Source organism: Lepisma saccharinum, chromosome 8, assembly GCF_977018435.1.
Source record: "Lepisma saccharinum chromosome 8, izLepSacc3.1, whole genome shotgun sequence".
In the NCBI taxonomy this organism is placed as follows: domain Eukaryota; kingdom Metazoa; phylum Arthropoda; class Insecta; order Zygentoma; family Lepismatidae; genus Lepisma; species Lepisma saccharinum.
This window is the reverse complement of record NC_139236.1, coordinates 93893603-93912433: the sequence shown is the minus strand read 5'-3', so window position 1 is coordinate 93912433 and position 18831 is coordinate 93893603. Positions and strand designations below refer to the sequence as shown.

The following is an 18831-nucleotide window of genomic DNA, read 5'->3' as shown; positions in this document are numbered from 1 at the left end:
GAACATTGGAAAGCTTGGAAGAAACTTGGAAGTTTCTTCTGTAAAAATGAAGAAATGTGTCTCCGATATAACGAACTGTTACCCTAAATGAATACACAAATCTATGTAGCAGTCCATGTGAGGTTGTAGATCATGCACATGCTCAGTTTAAAATGTGGTGAAAATAGCTTGAAAGCTGGCTTCACCGCCTGGTGAAGATAGTCACTCCATTAAAAAAAATGGAGCAGGGATTGAAAATAAGGGACTATCCCCGCTAATATATGTCTGGTCACCGTAATCTATGGAAGTGATTTTAATGCAAACACACTCAACCTGCCCTGCCTAACCTAACAACAAAAGCATTTAGGAATGTAATACCCCTTTATATCTATCCTATGTGACATATTAGCAGCAGCAGTCCATATGGGAACATATTGCAGTATTTTTCCAACTCCGGAACACGTACATGCGTATCAGGTCAGACCAGGTCATAGATTAGGTGCATCAGTTTAAAACTTGGTAAAAATAGGTTGAAGATAGGTTAAAAGCTATCTTCATCACCTGATTGTCAGTATTCGGGGAGTTCAAAATTTTTCTTCCCTGCATTTTCCTTGGTAAAGATCTGAAACTGTCTTTTGTACTTCACAATAGCCATTAGCCGCTGTTGTTGTACTGTTTGCAAATTGTGGGTAACAGTTTCATAGATCGGAGACAAATTCAAATTGCATATTTTGTGTTTCGCATGGTTCGTACTTACCAATTGTGTATTGCGGAACATAGTTCAAGATGCCATTATGCTTTTTATAATAAAATAAAATTCAGTTTTTCACACCCTGAGTGCTTTTTTTAAAATTCCTTTCTTCTCTTCCGGAACACACAATATGGCAGGCACATCTCGACTCACGTTGTGGGTATGCAGTGTTTCAACCTTCTTCACCGAAAAATACCTATTATCGTGTTCGTCACGGATGGAAATTATACATTATGCACGGGTAGCTGACGTATAGCCCCACGAACCATTTCCTATAAGGTTAGGTAAGGTTTGGTTATGTTAAGCAAGCATAGTAAAAAAAGGGGGGTTGAAACACTGACAGGGGCTTACGTCATCAAACGTTTGCAGCATCAGGTTGTCGTAGTGCAAGCAAATGAAAGCAATGGCATTTGTGCGTCGATGAGATATTTCTCTTGAAAAATACATGATTTCCCGGTCAAATATATCCCACGATGAAAGAAAATACCTCGACGAACGTTGTAAACCTTGGAGAAACTCATTTCCGTAAGTAGTTTCTTGTGTAAAATTGAAGAAATGTCTCTCTGATGTATGAAACTGTTACCCAAATTTTGTTTAACACTGTTACAGTGGTGGAGGATACAGGAGACAAGTGCCCCTTCCCAGCAAATAAGGAAAACAAGAGAAATAATGGTGCTTTGGTCAAAATATACATTTCTATATTCTATTTTTAAATATATTAAATATAACCTCCCCCACCTGAAAATATTCACTCTGCTTCCATGCTCATTTTTTGTGGTGCCATCAATGTTGTTCAACAATACAAAATTATTTTGTTTACTATGTTGTCATGGTTGGTGGGTGTACAATTGCCTTGCAGGACATGAAGTACACAAAAATGCATGTAAAATAATGGCTGCCTCCATGGTGGGGTGGTTATAACAGCCAGGGGTCCAAAGTTTGAGTCCTGGCCTAGGCATGGATGTTTGTGAGTGTCCCTTCATCCATTTTATCATATCACTCATCCTCATCTTTGCGATTAGCCAAAAGTGGCAGAAAAGTAGAGTTGGAAGTGGTCGAAAAAAAACAAAGCCTTTTTTTGTTGGGCTTTATTTGGATTTTTTTCCCAAAGTGTTTAAAATCTATGAAAATACATTACTTGACTTCATTTTTCTTGTTCCACAGCTTTCATTATCTCTCTACTGTAAAAAGACACTCATATCTTAAATTTAAAATAAAACTTTCAACCTAGAATTCATAGCTAGACAAAGCAGTAGTTGCAAAAATGCCGTTTTTTTTAAATTGATGATTTTATCGAAGTGTTCTCATATTCCAGTAGGCTTATTAAGTATATTTGCGTAGTACATATGTACACACCCACATTACTCAGAGTACTTTTGTATATATATTTTGTAAATATAATCTAAATGTATACTAACATAATTTTCAATGTTTGAATTTGGCATAGGAACATATATAGTAAAATTAAAGGAAGAAAATATTTCTACACGTGACATATTAGTTTTTTCTTGAACTATATCTAAAATTAAAAAAATCTAGTATCAAACTCCTTTACCTTTGTATTTAGCATAAAGTATTTGTATTCTGGCTTTCATTGTGTATCATGTATTGATGTAATAGCTGCTAAACCTGGTCACCACTTGTCTAGTCTATGTCTAGGTTAGTTGACAAATATAAAATCTGGTTTCAAATAGTAGGCAGTCACTTGATCTAATGAACTCTTGCAGCCTGGCAGTTGATAGACACTGAAATAGATTGGTCACAAATGGCAAGAAAAGGGTTCATTTAAAAAATCTGGCTTTCTCTCAGTAAAATTTTGTTTCTTTTTGTGCTCAGATATGCTAATTGGGATTGGACCTAGAGCTTAATATGGAAATTAAGAGTGGAACCCCATTGATTACAAAGTGGCATCATTATTTTATGCCATCAGGGAGGCTCATTCTTTTATATATATATATATATATATATATATATATATATATATATATATATGCGGCCATTTTCCAACAACAGTACTCGCAATGATAAGTATTAAATGGGGTAGTAGTTCTCCAAGTTTTTAATTGTCCTGAAACACACAATATTTAATATCAGAATTTGCTTAAATTTTTGTGTCATTAATGAGAGTGGAATATTTTTACCTCTCTTTCTTAAATACATATGCGAAGATTAACTAAAGAAATACATGTGAAAGTTTGTTTAAAGTTCATTTTATGCTCAGATAATCTAATCAGAATCGGGTATGCAATATGTCTCCACTGAGAATCAGACCTAGTATCCATTCATTACAAGACAACAGTGTTATTACTATGCCATTGGGTATCCAAAAAGTCACGCAATTTTTGCAGAAAAAGTGATGAGAGACATGAATCTTACATTGGGTATTAATTTTGTCCATGTGGATATTTTTTAAACATTAAACTAGAAAATCAATTACATATTGCACATGAATGTTTAGTATGGGAAAAAAAGTTACCTATCTCTTTGTACGATAAATTTCAAATCTTTTCTTTCATCTTCACACTGATTGAATAACATAGCCAGATGTCGGGCACACCTGATACTGCTTTCTGACATGATCAATGTTGCCAGTAAACCTTGTAATTTTTTTAAAAAAAAATCATACCTACATACTTCTTATTAGGGCTGAGCCGATACCACTTTGATACTCTTACCGATTATCACCAGTACCGATACTTGAATATTGCAATAGTTAAAATTTGTTCAAAATATTGATCAATATTGATATGTAAATATTCTTCTCCAATTATATGCATGAATTTACCAATAAATTTTTTGCTTTAAAATATTTAAGAATTACATCAGAATATTAAGATAGATGTTATGTAATTATAAAATACAGTTTTTCGTGCAAAATTTTTGGAAAATGAAAAAGTTTAAATTTTGCATAATTTCCAGGGTAATTACACTCCACGAAGATGTCGCGTGGCATTTTTACGTACTCTGTGAAAGACCAACATGTTGGAAAAGTATTGGCTGGTATGAGTAGATGAACTTCAACCGATACACTGCTATCGGCTGTTACATCAACATCGGTATCGACTTGTCCCTACTTTTTATGAATGTGCCAAGATTAACGCCATAAATTGTCTGTAATGCATAAAATGCCTAAACAATATCCTCCTTTGGTCAATTTGGTAAATATCCACAGAGATCTTCGATGCATGTCAAAAATTTTTGCAAGCAACTACACAGCCGTTTTGTACCCATGTTTGTTTTCACTTTGTACAAAAACTTTTTACGCCTTAGTAACCTTTCCCCCATACTAAATATTCATGTACAGCACGATTTTCTAGTTTATTGTTGAAAAAGTATCCATATGAACAAAGTTTATACCCAGTGAAAGATTCATGCCTCTATCACTTTTTGTGCAAAAGTTATGTATCTTCAAAGTCTCAGTTGCATGACTTTTTGGACACCCTGTAGAATGGCTGCTACAACATGTAAAATATTTAGCTAATTCTAAAATATGACATTACAAACCTCTAAACTCTTAACTAACACTGCAAGTGAAATTGGTCAGCTGCAATTGGCAAAAAGCCAAAATTTCATTTTTTTAAAATAAAAAAAAAGCTGTTTTTTGCAACTCTACAGAAAAGTGAAGTAAAATAAACCCAATCAATCAATCATTTGATGTCCTGTATTATAGGAAAGACACATAATTTAGCATAACTGTGTAAATTCATGTTTTTATGCTCCAAATACTTTATATACCACTTTCAAAACATTAGCTCTATTTGGGGATATAAAATATTCTCAAAAAATTTCTAGAAGAGAATCTGTGTATATTACATAATGTGGAAGGAGGTAAATTTAATTTATTAAATATGGAAATTAAACTCTTTTTTTCCATGAAAGGAAAGTGGAGAAACATGACAGATGACAAAAATAACAGTTAACTTCTAGGACTTTTCAGTTGCTTCACCACCATGCAGATTGTTGTGGCTGTTTTCTCTTAAACTTGTTAAAAATATTCTATAAGGATATTAAATTTTGTTCAAGTAATGAACATAGTGTAAGAGTACTAACAATTCTTTAATTCATTCTATTTCAGCAATGTGAAGAATATAAAGAAGCTTAGTGAGCAGGAACTAAAGAGACCTAACCAGAAAAGTTCGTGGCACGACCAGTATAGAGATAGTGCTTGGTTATTTGTTGGTGGACTTCCGTATGATCTCACGGAGGGGGATATAATATGTGTATTTTCACAGTAAGAAGCTTGTAATATTCTAAACTTTTGAGCATGCCCCAAAAAATCCAAACGATATTTTTTTATAAGTGCAACTTTTTTTTACCCAGGCTCCAATTGTGTAATTTTGATTTCATTCATGTAAGGCTTGGAAGTTGATGAAATGTCATTTTTTTTCAGAGCCTTAAAAGCAATGCTAAACCTGATACAAGTCCATTTCCATTCAGTTAGAACCAGAATGCACTGTTTTTCTTTTGCATTTTTCAGTCTTTCTTAGTTTTTAGGCCTTTTTTCAGTATTTTCTGCACTTGTTGTGGCATTTTTTCTTTATTTTTGAGGTTTATTTTTCTTCTCCCCATGTTTCATGAATTTTAATTGCATTAAATTATCGGTACAATACAGAAAGGAAAATCTTTTACAAAATACCTAAAAGTACTTACGTTGGTGAGTATATGATTTCCGTGAAACAACGTTTCGGGATGTAACTACTCCCTTCATCAGGTAGAAAAGCTATGCCAATTTAATTATGACATTGGTTGCGTCGAATAAGACTTGGATTAAAAGGTATGGTAAAAATGGATAAAAAGGTTAAAATGTGATTTAAGGCAGCTAAACGTGTGTAGGTGTCTTATTCCTACCATTGTGTTAAAATCCTGATGTAAGCATCTATAAAACCACTAAAACAATTGCACTCAATCACTAAAACACGTTAAAAACCACTTTTCCAGAAGTGGCTCGGTGTACCTTGCTCAGCTGTCTAAGGAGGCCTCTCATGGAATGCCGGAAGTTGTGTGGTACATTTCCCTCTTACTCCCCTTCCTTCCCCCTACATCTGTTGGGTTACGCCATATCTAGCTCGAAATCTATTACTTTGCGAGACGCGTTTATCACGGCCGGGGTGACCTGGAAGCTGATTTTTTTCTCTTGTTGTATCCCAACTTTTGAACATTTTGATCCATTTTTCGTCAACGTTCCCATCTTCTCTGTTTAGTTTATTATCCCTCCCTCATATACGAGGCAGCGTATATCTGCAAACATTTTGTTGAGTGGATTCTTGTTAGAAACTAAACATGAAAATCATTGAAATGAATGGAAGCCTTAAGAATTCTGAATAGTGTAAGCCGTTCCCATCCAAATTATAGACCCGTTTAGTACTTGTAAAAACTTTATTTTGATGTAGTGTGTTTATTTTTTTGTTACACATTTTGGATTCAGTCTTGTCACTCCAAAACCGTTTGTCATGTGAAATAAATTATTTTATTAGACATGATTCTGGTACAAAATTGCATATGTATTAGTACACTTACATAGATAGGAATTTTTTGACCATGTTCACTGATATTGTGTGTGTTTTGTTTTTTCCAGGTATGGGGAAGTGGTGAATATTAATCTGATACGTGATAAGAAAACAGGGAAGTCCAAAGGATACTGTTTCCTCTGCTATGAAGATCAGCGCAGCACTAACTTAGCAGTAGATAACTTCAACTCGATAAAGGTATGTTTCCAGTATCATTGATTTCTTTTATTGTGGAAAGCTTTCAAAATAGGCATTGAAAAGCTTTTTGTATCATGTATGTACAGGGTTCCCACTGACATTGAAATTATTTAAAATCTAGAAGTCAGCAATTTTTTTTCTCTTCTTATTAGGATTGGAAGCTGAAAACACATTTAACTTTTTCCTCCCAACTGGTTTCTTTTTCTTTTCTCGTCAGGGTGAGTTTCACATAAATACATTATTTTACATACTTCTGTCATTTAGTTAAAATACTTTTGAATAAATTTGATTTGCTTGATCAATATACTAACTTGAAGACGACATACCACTTACTTATTACTTATTAGTGTGCCTCGTAATCAGTGGGTCCACATTTGATACCTGGTGGAGGCACATAGTGGTGCATATCCCACTTTAAACTGTAGATCCAATACCAATTAGCCTATCTGTTCATACATTGGACTTAAATACTCAAACTTACTTACTTATGTGTTAAATTTGCTATGTAGTTCTTTGAAAAGTTCGTTAAAAGTGCCTGCAAATGTGGAAGAGTCAGGAAATTGGGTTTTGTTAAATAAATGAGAATCCTTATGTAGTTCACCATAATAAAATTCATAAAATGTACCTGTAGTAGTTAAATTTTTAAAAAAGAAAAATGGCATTTGAACCCAGAATATCCTGTTTGTTTCTCAAGATAAGTTCATTACACATGATAGAAGCAAGAAATGTAGGTAAGATGAGGGGAACTTGCCTAATTGTCTATGACTATTTTCACATTATTTTTTCCTCGTACATCTTACTTGTCTTCAAGAATTGGAAATTACTGATGCTGCTGATATCATCATCATCCTTTGCCATTTCCTTCCTCTGGCTTGGTTGGCATAGAAGTGAAGCCTCTCCATTTTTTCCTGGTCTTCCACCACTCCTCTCTTTCCACTGTGTTCCAATCTTGTTCTCTTCTCCTAACACTCTCCACTACCTACTCTTTCCACAGACATCTTGGTCCACTCCTTGTTCCTTGTGCATTGTAAGCTCTTGCTGGAAGTCTCTCTGCACCCATCCTCTTCGTGTGTCGGAACCATCTCTTCTGTGCCTGATCTATCTTGTCCTGAAGTTTCACCACCCCCACTGTCTGTTGGATCTCCTCATTCCTTATTCTATCCCTTCTAGTGTTCCCCAATATACTCCTTAAAAATTTCATATCCGCTGCCTGCATCTTTCTTTTGTCTCTCTCTGCTATTGTCCAAATCTCTGCTCCGCATATAATTATTGGCACATACTATGCGTTATAAATTACCTTCTTGCATTTTATAGGTGTTGATCCCTGTTCCATATTAATCTTCAAACGCATTGATATAGTCCACCACCCATTCATTTGTCCTCTTCTGTTTACCTTCTCATCTAATCTTCCACTTTTCTAAATTATGCTTCCTATGCTACCCTCAACTCTTTCGTGTCCATCTTTACTCTGGGTTCATTTCTGGCTCTGTTTCTTGTTGTTATTAGCACCTTGCTCTTTTCTGCACTGAATTTCATTCCTTCTCTTCTGATTTCCTCAGTCCAACTATCAAGCTGTCTCTTTATTTCTTCTTTCCTGTTTCCTCATATTACAAAGTCGTCATCGAACATCTCTTCCTCTCCTATCTTCTTCCCCACCTCTTCTTTAATTACATCCATTGTAATTATGAAGAGCAGTGGGGAAAGAGCAGTTCCCTGTTTTAGTCCATTACTTATACTGAACCACTCTGTTCTTCCACTGGTGTCTTCACACAGCTCTGGTTGGCCTTGTATGTACTTTGCACACACACTTTCTTCCTAGACTCCTTTCTCTCTTAGAGCCTTCCAAATCTTTGTTCTCTCCATGTTATCATATGCCTTTTCTTTATATGCTGATACAGAGGCAAATTCAAATTTTCTTTATTAAAGGGTGTGGTTCAGCTTGTGGCCGCTCCCTTAGCGTTTCTATAATCTTGGAAACTTTCACTGTGTATCAAGGTAAATGCACATGGTGGTGGGCAATTTTCGTGTTAATATTTCTGTATGCTTTGTACTGTGGGGATGTTTTATACATTTTTATTTTTTGTTTCTAGCTCTGTGGAAGAGTGATCCGTGTTGACCATGTTTCTGATTACAAGCCTCCCAAAGATTCAGAGCAGCTTACTGATGAGACACGGAAGTTATTTGATGAAGGATGTGCTCCCAAACATCAGTCATCAGAAGATGAAGAGGTGCTTCAGATTCCAGTGAAGAAAATAAAGAAAGGTAGATTCTAACTTCACCTCTTTCTAATTACCTCACTCTCCTGTGCCCCCACTAAGTCTTTGAGCATATAATTGGGATGTATTGGCAAGAAATACAGTGGAACCTCGATTTTATATTCCTGGATTTCACATTTTCTTGCATTTCAAGTTTTTTCAACTTTTTTTGTTCTCTGGAATCGTTTTTTTTTTTTGTATTTTTGCTACCTGTTATGGTTTTCCGTGGTATAATTTTGGGCTGAACACACCACAACATGAGTGTCCATGTGTATTTTAAAATTATAAATTGACAAGTAGTAGTCTAAGACATCATGGGTAATTTTGTTGGGTTTGGTGCCAAGTTTGACTCAGTCCGAGGTTTGATCTCCGGTGTAAGCTCCAAAATCATGGTGTTGACCCAGCATGGTGAGAACAATTAGGTAATTATTTGAAACAGTAGTATTGGATATGTCTTAAAACACATTCTGCACATGCAATGGACATACACAGTTGTGCAATGACTGTCCCATAAAATATGCAACAGGCATATCCCGCCGTTCGCTATACACTCATATAGTGAATGAACGACAGGTTATAATCACCCTGCATCTCTTGTGCACATGTGTTCCAACCACCCCTGCTAGACGTTGCATTTTCTTTGCTGAGTTCTTCATGCTTTTGCTTATACCCTTGAGAATAGCAGCAAATAAATTTATGTGCACATTGTGGAAATTCTTTACGAGGATTTTGCAGTTAGTGACGATTTTGATTCTGAAGAGGAAGAAGTTTTTACGTTACTTTTCATTAATTATTTCAATATTAGATATTGCAAATATGTTTTCAGTAATATTTATTACAATGTTTAAGTTTTTCTTTTAAATAAATTGGTACAGAAAAAAATTCATAAGTGTGAGAAAATGTATACAAAATGTAACATATTATACAGTAAACCCTCGTTAACACGAATCCCAACGGTCCGAAAATTCAAGAGTTAGTGTTAAAAAAATTTGTGCTAAAAAAATTTGTGCTAACTGGGGATTCGAATTTCATTGTTGCAATACAGTTCTTTCTACACATTAACCATTTACAATACATATTATGTCCAATTATAACACCATTAAGCCTTGTTTCCATGATATGAAAAACTCAATATGCTGACTAAGGCAGGAATTTATTTTATTATAAAACGTAAACTAAACGTAACGTTTCAACCTTCTAGCAAGGTCTTCTTCAGACTCTGCACAAAGTACAAATGTAACAAGGTACAAAACAGGATGATCTATATATACACAAACATTATTGTTGATTGTTAACAAGATGATAGAGATTGTTGAGCGATTTCTTACATACCTAGCAGAGGAACGACAGAGGAACAGAAAAAAATTATGAAAAACTTTGGAAGTTCGTGTTAAATGAGATCTAATGACGCAACGGACTAGAAAACAGTTCGTAATTCATGGTAACCGAAATTCGTGGTAACCGAAATTCACGTTAACCGATAAAACTTTCTATAAGATATAATACATCCCTGCCAGGACCAACATTTTGTTCATGTTAACAGAGTGTTCGTCTTAAGAGAGTTTATGTTAACGAGGGTTTACTGTATGTCTGCGGGAAGAGGATGTCTTGTACATTTCAGAAAAGATTTGCTAAATAATAATAGATTTAGCAACATCTTTTCTATGATTTTATGAAAAACATAAGAAAAAGGTTTCATGGAATAATATGGTAATTTCAAACCAGTCCGCAAAGTGTTAACAAACATGGTCAATGGGCCTTGATACACCAATCACACTTCACCCAATGAAATGTCATTTTGGGGCCTCCCCAATGGCATTACTATGGTATGCGACTGGGGCTACGCAGTTGGAGGATCAAAGAACCCAAAGAATTCCCAAAGATAAATAACCTGATAAAAAAAATAACAACAACAACCCTTTCTTTTCTAAATATAGTTCTTTTGGTAGTAATTGAACAAACCTCGTACGATTTACTGGTTAGTTATAATGCCAAATATGCACTTCAGAATCCCTTCACCTGTAAGGGAACACATTGTTAATATACACATGGACAAGGATACACAAAGTGACACACTGTATATAATATGCATTGAAGTTGTTTGTGAAATTCCAACTTGTTTGTATAACGATAAATATATGTTTATTGTAAACTACTTATATCAGTCAAAGTAAAAAAGAATACTCTGTGATCAGACCCATTGATCAGAATACAACATTATTGCCACAACCTTTTCGTTGAATACAAATTCCAACATTATAGTTGCGTTTAATGTCCTAAAACATATTATTGTTTATGGCTCTAATGTGAGAAAGACCCGAACACTCTGGTCTATTTATCACAGCCATTACATATAATGCAAGTTTGAATCTTGATATTTCCAATCAGATAAACACAAAAGAATACTCATATTTTTCAACAAAATCCTCTTCTTAAATGTGACGAATGCACAACCAATAAACAACGGTAAAAATTGTCTTATTTCTCAGCGGATATATTTTTCTTGCTACCATGTGATGTGACGTAATATTCTTCAATTACAGGCCACTAAGGCACAAGTAGCCGATATGTGATTGTCCATTTTGTGCTTCAATTTACAACCACGTAATTACATGACGAATTGTTAGTTGTTCAACTCACGATTTATCTAAGTGGAGGAAAACAATATTGTGTGATGTAATCATCTCCATTCGCTTGACTAGGAATAGTAACAAGCATTATGTCAAGTCCAAGCAAAGTTAGAACAAAACTTCCACTTGAATGAAACCAGCAGCGTGTAAACTTCTCGCAAACACTGTATGTTATAGTAAAAAACCTTACCTCGTTGCATGGCGTCAGTTTTTGTTCTCATTGCGGCTTGTCATCGACCAACTTTTTCACTATGGAAATCTGAACGTCGACCTACCTCCAAAGTTACACCCTGCAGCAACTTGTTCCATAAACTGTACTTGTCAGGCTGTATATCCAAACAACACCCTGTTGACTATGCGATTTATGAAAAACAAGATTTTTACACCACTGCACAAAGCACCTTTTTTTTTTTTTACGTCAGAACCATTTGCACACCGCCTGCGCTGCTTCCGCCGTTTTTTTCAACACCGAGATAACAATGCACTTATCAAACCGCCAAACTACTACATAGTCGTGTGTTCTAAGGAATCCTTTATATTTCAACAATCTATTTTTGTTGCACTTTAACAAAATAAGCAAACACACCTGTGCGAACTTTCGCACTATTTTCTGTGCGTCTACGCCAGCTCTCTTTTTCTTTTGTTCCTCCTAGCGTTGTCTCAACCTCGGACAATACAACTTGTCCCTGAGTAAAGATATTAGACGCCCTGTTAAAAATGTTCGAAGGCAAGAGAAGGAATCTCAAAAGATCAAGTTACTTCGTTTGTCGTGATACTTATTACGTTTTCAGAATGCTTTTAACAATTACTGTGCTGCATTGCATGATTGTATAACAACAATCATCCCAACTTTTCGCAAAAATGTACGAACCCTAACAACAGGGGCACTACAGCGATTCTACCGACATCTATTGAGATATTCGTTAACTGCTTGTACAGTGTATCTATGCCATAAAACACCTCACGCCATCAGGCGTTAATCAAGCGAATTACTTGTAAGTACCATGGCGTAACATCATAGCATCTTGTAATCAAGAGGTCCTGGGTTCAATACCTATTGGAGCACGTTGCGGGACAGATCCCATTTAAACTGTAGGTCCAGTCCCAACTAGCCTATCTGTGCATAAAGCAGACTTTAGAAAATTCAAATCCAGTTCAAAAAACATTTGACACTGAGCTTTACACCATGGAGTTTTGTTCAACAGTCTGAAAATAAGTTCTGTGGCATCTTATTGTGGAAACTATGTAAAACAATACCATCAGCAGTTAGGGACATACGTTTGCTCTGCAGGGTGTGTACTCCACATGTGCAAGAACAGGCAGATGTTAGTTAGCAACTCCTGCAAACAGTATGTATTTACAGCAGGAGACGACATTATGGTGAATACACACATTTCATGGGCACTGAAAAGTAAGGGAATTCTGTTTTCTGAACTTCGTTGATGGTGTAACAGAAAATGTTGTTACATACAGCAAAATACTGACAGGCAGGCACCACCCTTCAACAAAGAGGTCAGACCTTCTGGTTCCTGGTCTGCTTTGTGATGAGAAGGCAGGACCTGACCCCACATGGTGGTGATAACAGCAGTTCTGACAGTTAGGTTAGAAATTCCAGGCCTCCTAGGCCTCCACATTGAACAGCTAGTAACATCGAAACAGGCCTCAACAAACAAGTGGCTACTACGAAAAGTTGTTAGTCTTTAAGAGTTTGTTTATGTCGACTGAAAATGTTGTACCAGAGATAGGGTGACCATAGTATTTTGACACAAAAACGGAACATATCAACGACATCAGTTTACCCCCTTCTTGAAAAATCTGTTAGGCCTAATTACAAAATTATTGTTATTATTATTTATTAAAATTTGGATCAGATAATTGATGCATAAAAAATGATAAATGAAATATTCCCCATTGTCGAAGGATATTAATAATTATAATATTTTTATGACATTATTTCTGGTCCCTCCTGATCAACTTTTAGTGTTATTCCTATGCTGAAGTTGAGGAATGCCAGAAGTATTTATCAGTAGAACCAATTTTCTTGAGAATTGCTTTATTCTTCAACAACCATTCATGAAAGTTACACACAACACGAGATTTGTCTTTTGAGTTTGTATCAAGATGCAGGAATTTAAATTATTGCTGTAGGTCCGTATTGAAACTACATGTATGCTTCTTGACCATGCTTCTTCACTGCTCTACAAATAATGGAACATACTACACAAAACAATATAACCCCACGATGTGAGCTAACTTACACAGTAAACTGCTGTCTTCTACAACGTTCTCAACGACAATTTTTTATTGTTATGAAGTGCTTGAAATCTGTATTTTATCAGTATCAGCCAAAATTTCATATCAGCCCATCCCTAATTTAAATGCTTAGAGCTGACTTAACAATAAATAACTTAAAATGCATCATCATCATATATCCACGGCTATGCAGTGCAGTTTTATTTCAGTAACACGTAGATACACACAAATTTGCAGCTAAGCAACAAATAATAACATCAGTGTGTTTTTGATGCTACCTAGCAGTGGCAAGCACTCCATATACCCAGCGGTACTTGTTATGGACTCTTTATAAGATGGTTGCCAGCTGGTATTGAACATTTTTGTCAGCATAGTGAATGTGAAAAGAGAGATAAAGTGCAAACACACATAGATGAAATCTGAAAGGGTGGGTAGGTGGGTGTTTTGTATCTCTCTCTCTCACTCTCTCTCTCTCTCTCTCTCTCCCTCTCCCTCTCCCTCTCCCTCTCCCTCTCCCTCTCCCTCTCCCTCTCTCTCTCTCTCTCTCTCTCTCTCTCTACCTACCTCTCTCTCCCTCTCTCTCTACCTACCTCTCTCTCTACCTCTCTCTCTCTCTCTCTCTACCTCTTAGACATGCACTGATTGGTACGAGTGGATTGACCCAACCACTGCTTTCATTCAAGGTCATATAGCTTATTTGTAGAGGCATGTATATTTCGTTTTTGACAAAAACACGAAATGCGAAATAACACATTGTAATGTTAATTTTTCATGTTTGTGAAAGGTGTGAGGTGCATTTTCCTACCCTGTTTTGTCACGAAATAATGCGAAATGAACTGCAAAATGCGAAATAGACTCTTTAAACATGAAATTTAGAGTTTATTTACCGCCACGACACTTTCTGAAATCAGAATTATCCTGCGAGTTATGCAATTCATGAAAAATTGATTCATTTGGCTGTAATGATTTGAGAAGCAAAAATGAATCCCTTTATACAGGAATAAACTTAATATTCTAGTAACGACATATGTAAATGTGTTATTAGAAGGAATTTGTTTATTTTGTGTAGTAAGAGCAGTTTTTAAATAAAATTTAGGGTTATATTCACAATTTTAAAACCAAAATATCATTTTATATACCGCTTCGCTTTTGAACCTGAAATTGACTCTTTGTTTTTATACCAAAATTTTGCTTTTCTATTTACCAAAAATATGTAACTAGTTCTTTGTAAACATTGTCACAGAGAACAGGAATGTAAGGTACAAACTTCAAATGCATGAAAATAATTTCTGATGTTTATTTTCACCATGATACATGAGACAAAGACTTTGCTTGTGTGGCAACAATTGAATGGTTTCTTATTGTTAAAATGTCTACATGAACTGTATGCTTCATTTTCAGAAAAGAAAGAGAAGACTAAGAAACAGAAACAAAAGAAGAAAAAGGTGAAGAAGGAAGTACAAAGTGAAGCAAGTGATAGTGATGAATCTGACTCAGATTCAGACAGCTCTGCACCACCCAAGAGAAAAACAAAGAAACGAGGGAAGCATCAGAAGAAGAATCAAAGAAGAACCAAGAGTAGCAGTGATGAAACTAGTAGCGAGAGTAGCAGTACGAGCGATAGTAGCAGTGACAGTTCCGATGATGGTGACAGTGACACATGTGCCAAAAACTATAAGAAAGATAGAAAGCGTAGGAAAGTGAGCCTGGATTTGAATTCCAAACGAAAGCAGAGTCAGAGTGATTCAAAAGAGCTCGGTAGACTGAATCACTCCAGAAGCGACTCGTGTGACAATGCAAGGACTCTCTCGAGACAGTCTGACAAAGAAAAATTTAGCAGCAGGCCACCCGAAAGAAGAATTGAACCGCCGTATGAAAGAGAGTGGGACAGAGGGAAGGAGAAGCTAATGTTTAATGATGATAATTATAGGAAGGATACGTACCGTTCAAGAGACAGTGATAGACAGGGGAACAGATATAATACAGAAGAAAAGTGGCAAGACAGGAGCAGAGATAGAAGTGACAATGGAAGGGACAGATATAGCAGGAGGGAAAGAGTTGATGATAGGTACAGAAATGATAGAAGGGAATACAGAGATAGAGATAGGGACAGACAGAGACGTGTGACATAAAACACTGAAAGTTTGATGCTATATGTATTTTTTAATTTTGTGATATATATGTACCAAGCAATAAATATCGTGGAGCGATAAATGTAGCGGAAGATTCTAGTATTTTTCCAAAGTAAGTACAGTGTATCCAGATCAAAAACAAGCATGACTGCAATGGAGGTTACTATAGAGTAGGCATGTGTGTGTGTACACTTCAATATTGGACCAGAATCTCTGCTGCTGTGTCAAGAACTAAATTTTGCTCATCCAGACGTTTGCTGGGTAAGTTGTCATGGATATCTGATACTCACGGATTACAGCTACTTTGGATCTTCGTGTACCTTTACTTTCCAACAATCTTGCCAGCTGTGATGTACGTCTTGTAGTCACTGTTGTGGAAGAAATAATCATGAAAGCATGACTGAGCTGCTGACAATACTAATATTCTTACCAATTGTCGCTAATACTGAATGGTTGAAAAATTAACAATTAAAATTTGTTCTAAATATTAATATATATTCATGTGCATGCAACTGCAATTATATGCATCAATTTCCCAGACTTCTGTTTTAAAATACAGTTGAACCTGAGCTGAAGAGAAAATAATACATATAACAGAGCATTACTTATAAATCAGATTTAGATACCATGTCATATCGTTATTAAAATAATGTAATTGTATCTGTTTTGAAATACAAGATATACCGTATTTACTCATGTATAATGCACACTTTTGTTCAAAATTTTTGCCCCCAAAAATTGTGGTGCGTATTATGCATGGAATAATTTGGACAGCCAACATTAGACTGTACCGGGTCATTCCATGATTTTGTGATACTTGCATTGATTTTTCATGTTCACGGAGCCCTATCATATTATATATAATTGTAAAGCTTAATTCTGCAGTTTCTGAATATGACAACAGTATTGCTCATCATAAAATGGAGGAATGTTCTGATTTTTATGGTACTTTGGATGAAAGAAAGGATAAGGAAAAAGAAAATAACAATTAAAATATTACTGGCCAAAGAATATGACATATATATGGAGTGTGTAAATGCCTTAATGGAAGAAATCTTGTGCTGCTAACTGCTAGTTTGAGGGTCCAGAATGTACCTCTTATAAATGTTACGTTAGTCATGTAAAAAGTATATAATTTGAAGTTTCTTATAAAAAGTAAAGAGGAAATGAGCAAAACCAGGTATAAAAGTTTAAATGCCATTTCCCACAACTTTTCACTTTGTAAATGTAATGTTCTGAGACACCCAAGAAAACCAGTGCCGCTCTGGTGGAATTCAAGCATGCACCTCCCATCACATGGGATGCTTGTCAGCAGTATTCGTTGGGCGAGAAATAGTAGAAAGTAACTTCCTGAGCACAACAAACCATAACATCTCGGTTGCTACTATTACAGAAAGAGTGAAAGCTTTGGGATGCTAAACAAAGTGGATGGAGAGAGGGTAGGTGGCATGAGTTGGTGACATTGTTTACACAAGAGGATATTCTCCTCTTGGTCCACATAGTAACAGGTGACTCATTGAATAGGTAGGATGTCATTCATTTTTGATCGGGATAGCAACAGCTTTATGACGTAGAACTAAGAAAGCCTTTTCTTGAACCTGGAATATGCAGTGCATTTTATGAGATATAAATTTTTGTCACTTTTCCCCATCAAAAACCACAGTGTGCATTATACACGCGTAAATACAGTACGTATTTCAGGTTATTTCTGTCATAAAGTGGTAAATTAACGAATCTAAAAGTTTCATTTTTAAATATATTACATATGACACTTCATTAGTGAATACTTTGATACTGAAATACTACAGTAGACTTTATATATAGTTTTACTACCCAATTTTTTTAAAAAAATCTTCTTTTGACTGTGAATAGGGTGTTATAAGCGGCGATTTGTTGTTTTAAGTCCACTTTATGCACAGAAAGGCTAATCGGGACTGGACCTACAGTTTAAAGTGGGATCTGAACTACTGTGCCATGTGCCTCCACTGGGTATCAAACACAGGAACTCTTGATTATAATGTGATGACGTTAATATGCTGTTTGAAATACTATGAATAGCAGATGAAATAAGTGCAATGTGTTTTTTGTCTTATTGGTCCTTTTTTAGCCTTTTTTAGGTCTTAATGGCTTTTTTTGCAACTTCACCTTCTTTCGGCTATGTTTTTACTGCCCATTCTCAATTTGAATCCTCATCAGTTCATCAGCTCTTAAACATTCTTTCTGTAGTAACGAAATAAAAAAAAAAAGAAATAAATATATTTGATACATCCCTGAAACGAGAGAAAAACATTTTTGGACGACTGAAGAAGGTGCGGTACAAGGTCCTTGAACCGTAACTTGTCTGGAAGGTCACGCTGTAAGTGGCAACTTATCTTGTTTTGAAGATATTAGTTTTTTCACACTGTGTGTTCCATACCACCAGGATTTTGATTTTATTTTATTCATTAAATATGTAATTAAAACTGAAGTTATTATTTAATTTGGATCACATTTATACGTCCTTCTTTCCATTTTTAGGTCCTTTTTTGATATTTTTAGGTCTTTTTTTGGCAATTTATAGGTCTTCAAGTTCCGAGCCCTAATGATAACCTTCCACCATATGAAGGGTCCCCTGCTCAAATCTCCCCTAAAGCAGTTTTATTAAATGATATAATGCCAACTAATGTAACTCTGTGCATATTTAATGACAAATGTTTTTATTTATTAATACAAATTTCAAATTGTTTTGAAATTACTCAGTACAAAACTACTACAATAAAGTTGAAGCCCTGAAATGAGATATACATAAATGCTGAGTGTGTCAGTGTATTACTTAAATCTAGTGTTTTGCATGGAATTTATGTCACTATATTATTTGCTTAGTGTATCCGGGGTTTACTGATGTAGGTATGCTATTAAATCTTGCCTCTAAATCCATACACAGGAAATAATAGTTACCATGGATGTCTAGTTCTGAGTTGCAGACCTTAAGTCTATTCCAGCTTGTAAAATAAACTAGTGTATTTTCAGTATTTAATTTCAGTACTTGGTAAGTTTTTTGAACTTACCGGACCCCTCCTCTAAATATGTCCTTGTCGAGAATCTGCATAGTTGTTGCATTTTTTTAAAAGTTACTACTGTAACACT

At 35.4% G+C, this 18831-nt stretch overlaps 1 protein-coding gene across 2 annotated transcripts in view; it reads left to right on the top strand.

The window, feature by feature from the left end:
• LOC145991310 (uncharacterized) overlaps positions 1 to 15797 on the top strand; it is a 106199-nt gene extending 90402 nt beyond the window's left edge. For both annotated transcript variants that reach the window (XM_083127307.1, XM_083127308.1), the window contains 4 exons: positions 4806 to 4961; positions 6306 to 6435; positions 8526 to 8697; positions 14975 to 15797. In XM_083127307.1, the coding sequence (XP_082983433.1) occupies positions 4806 to 4961; positions 6306 to 6435; positions 8526 to 8697; positions 14975 to 15705 (1189 nt within the window). In that variant the 3' untranslated portion in view covers positions 15706 to 15797. The remainder of the gene's footprint in view (positions 1 to 4805; positions 4962 to 6305; positions 6436 to 8525; positions 8698 to 14974) is intronic.
• Positions 15798 to 18831: the final 3034 nt, after the last annotated feature.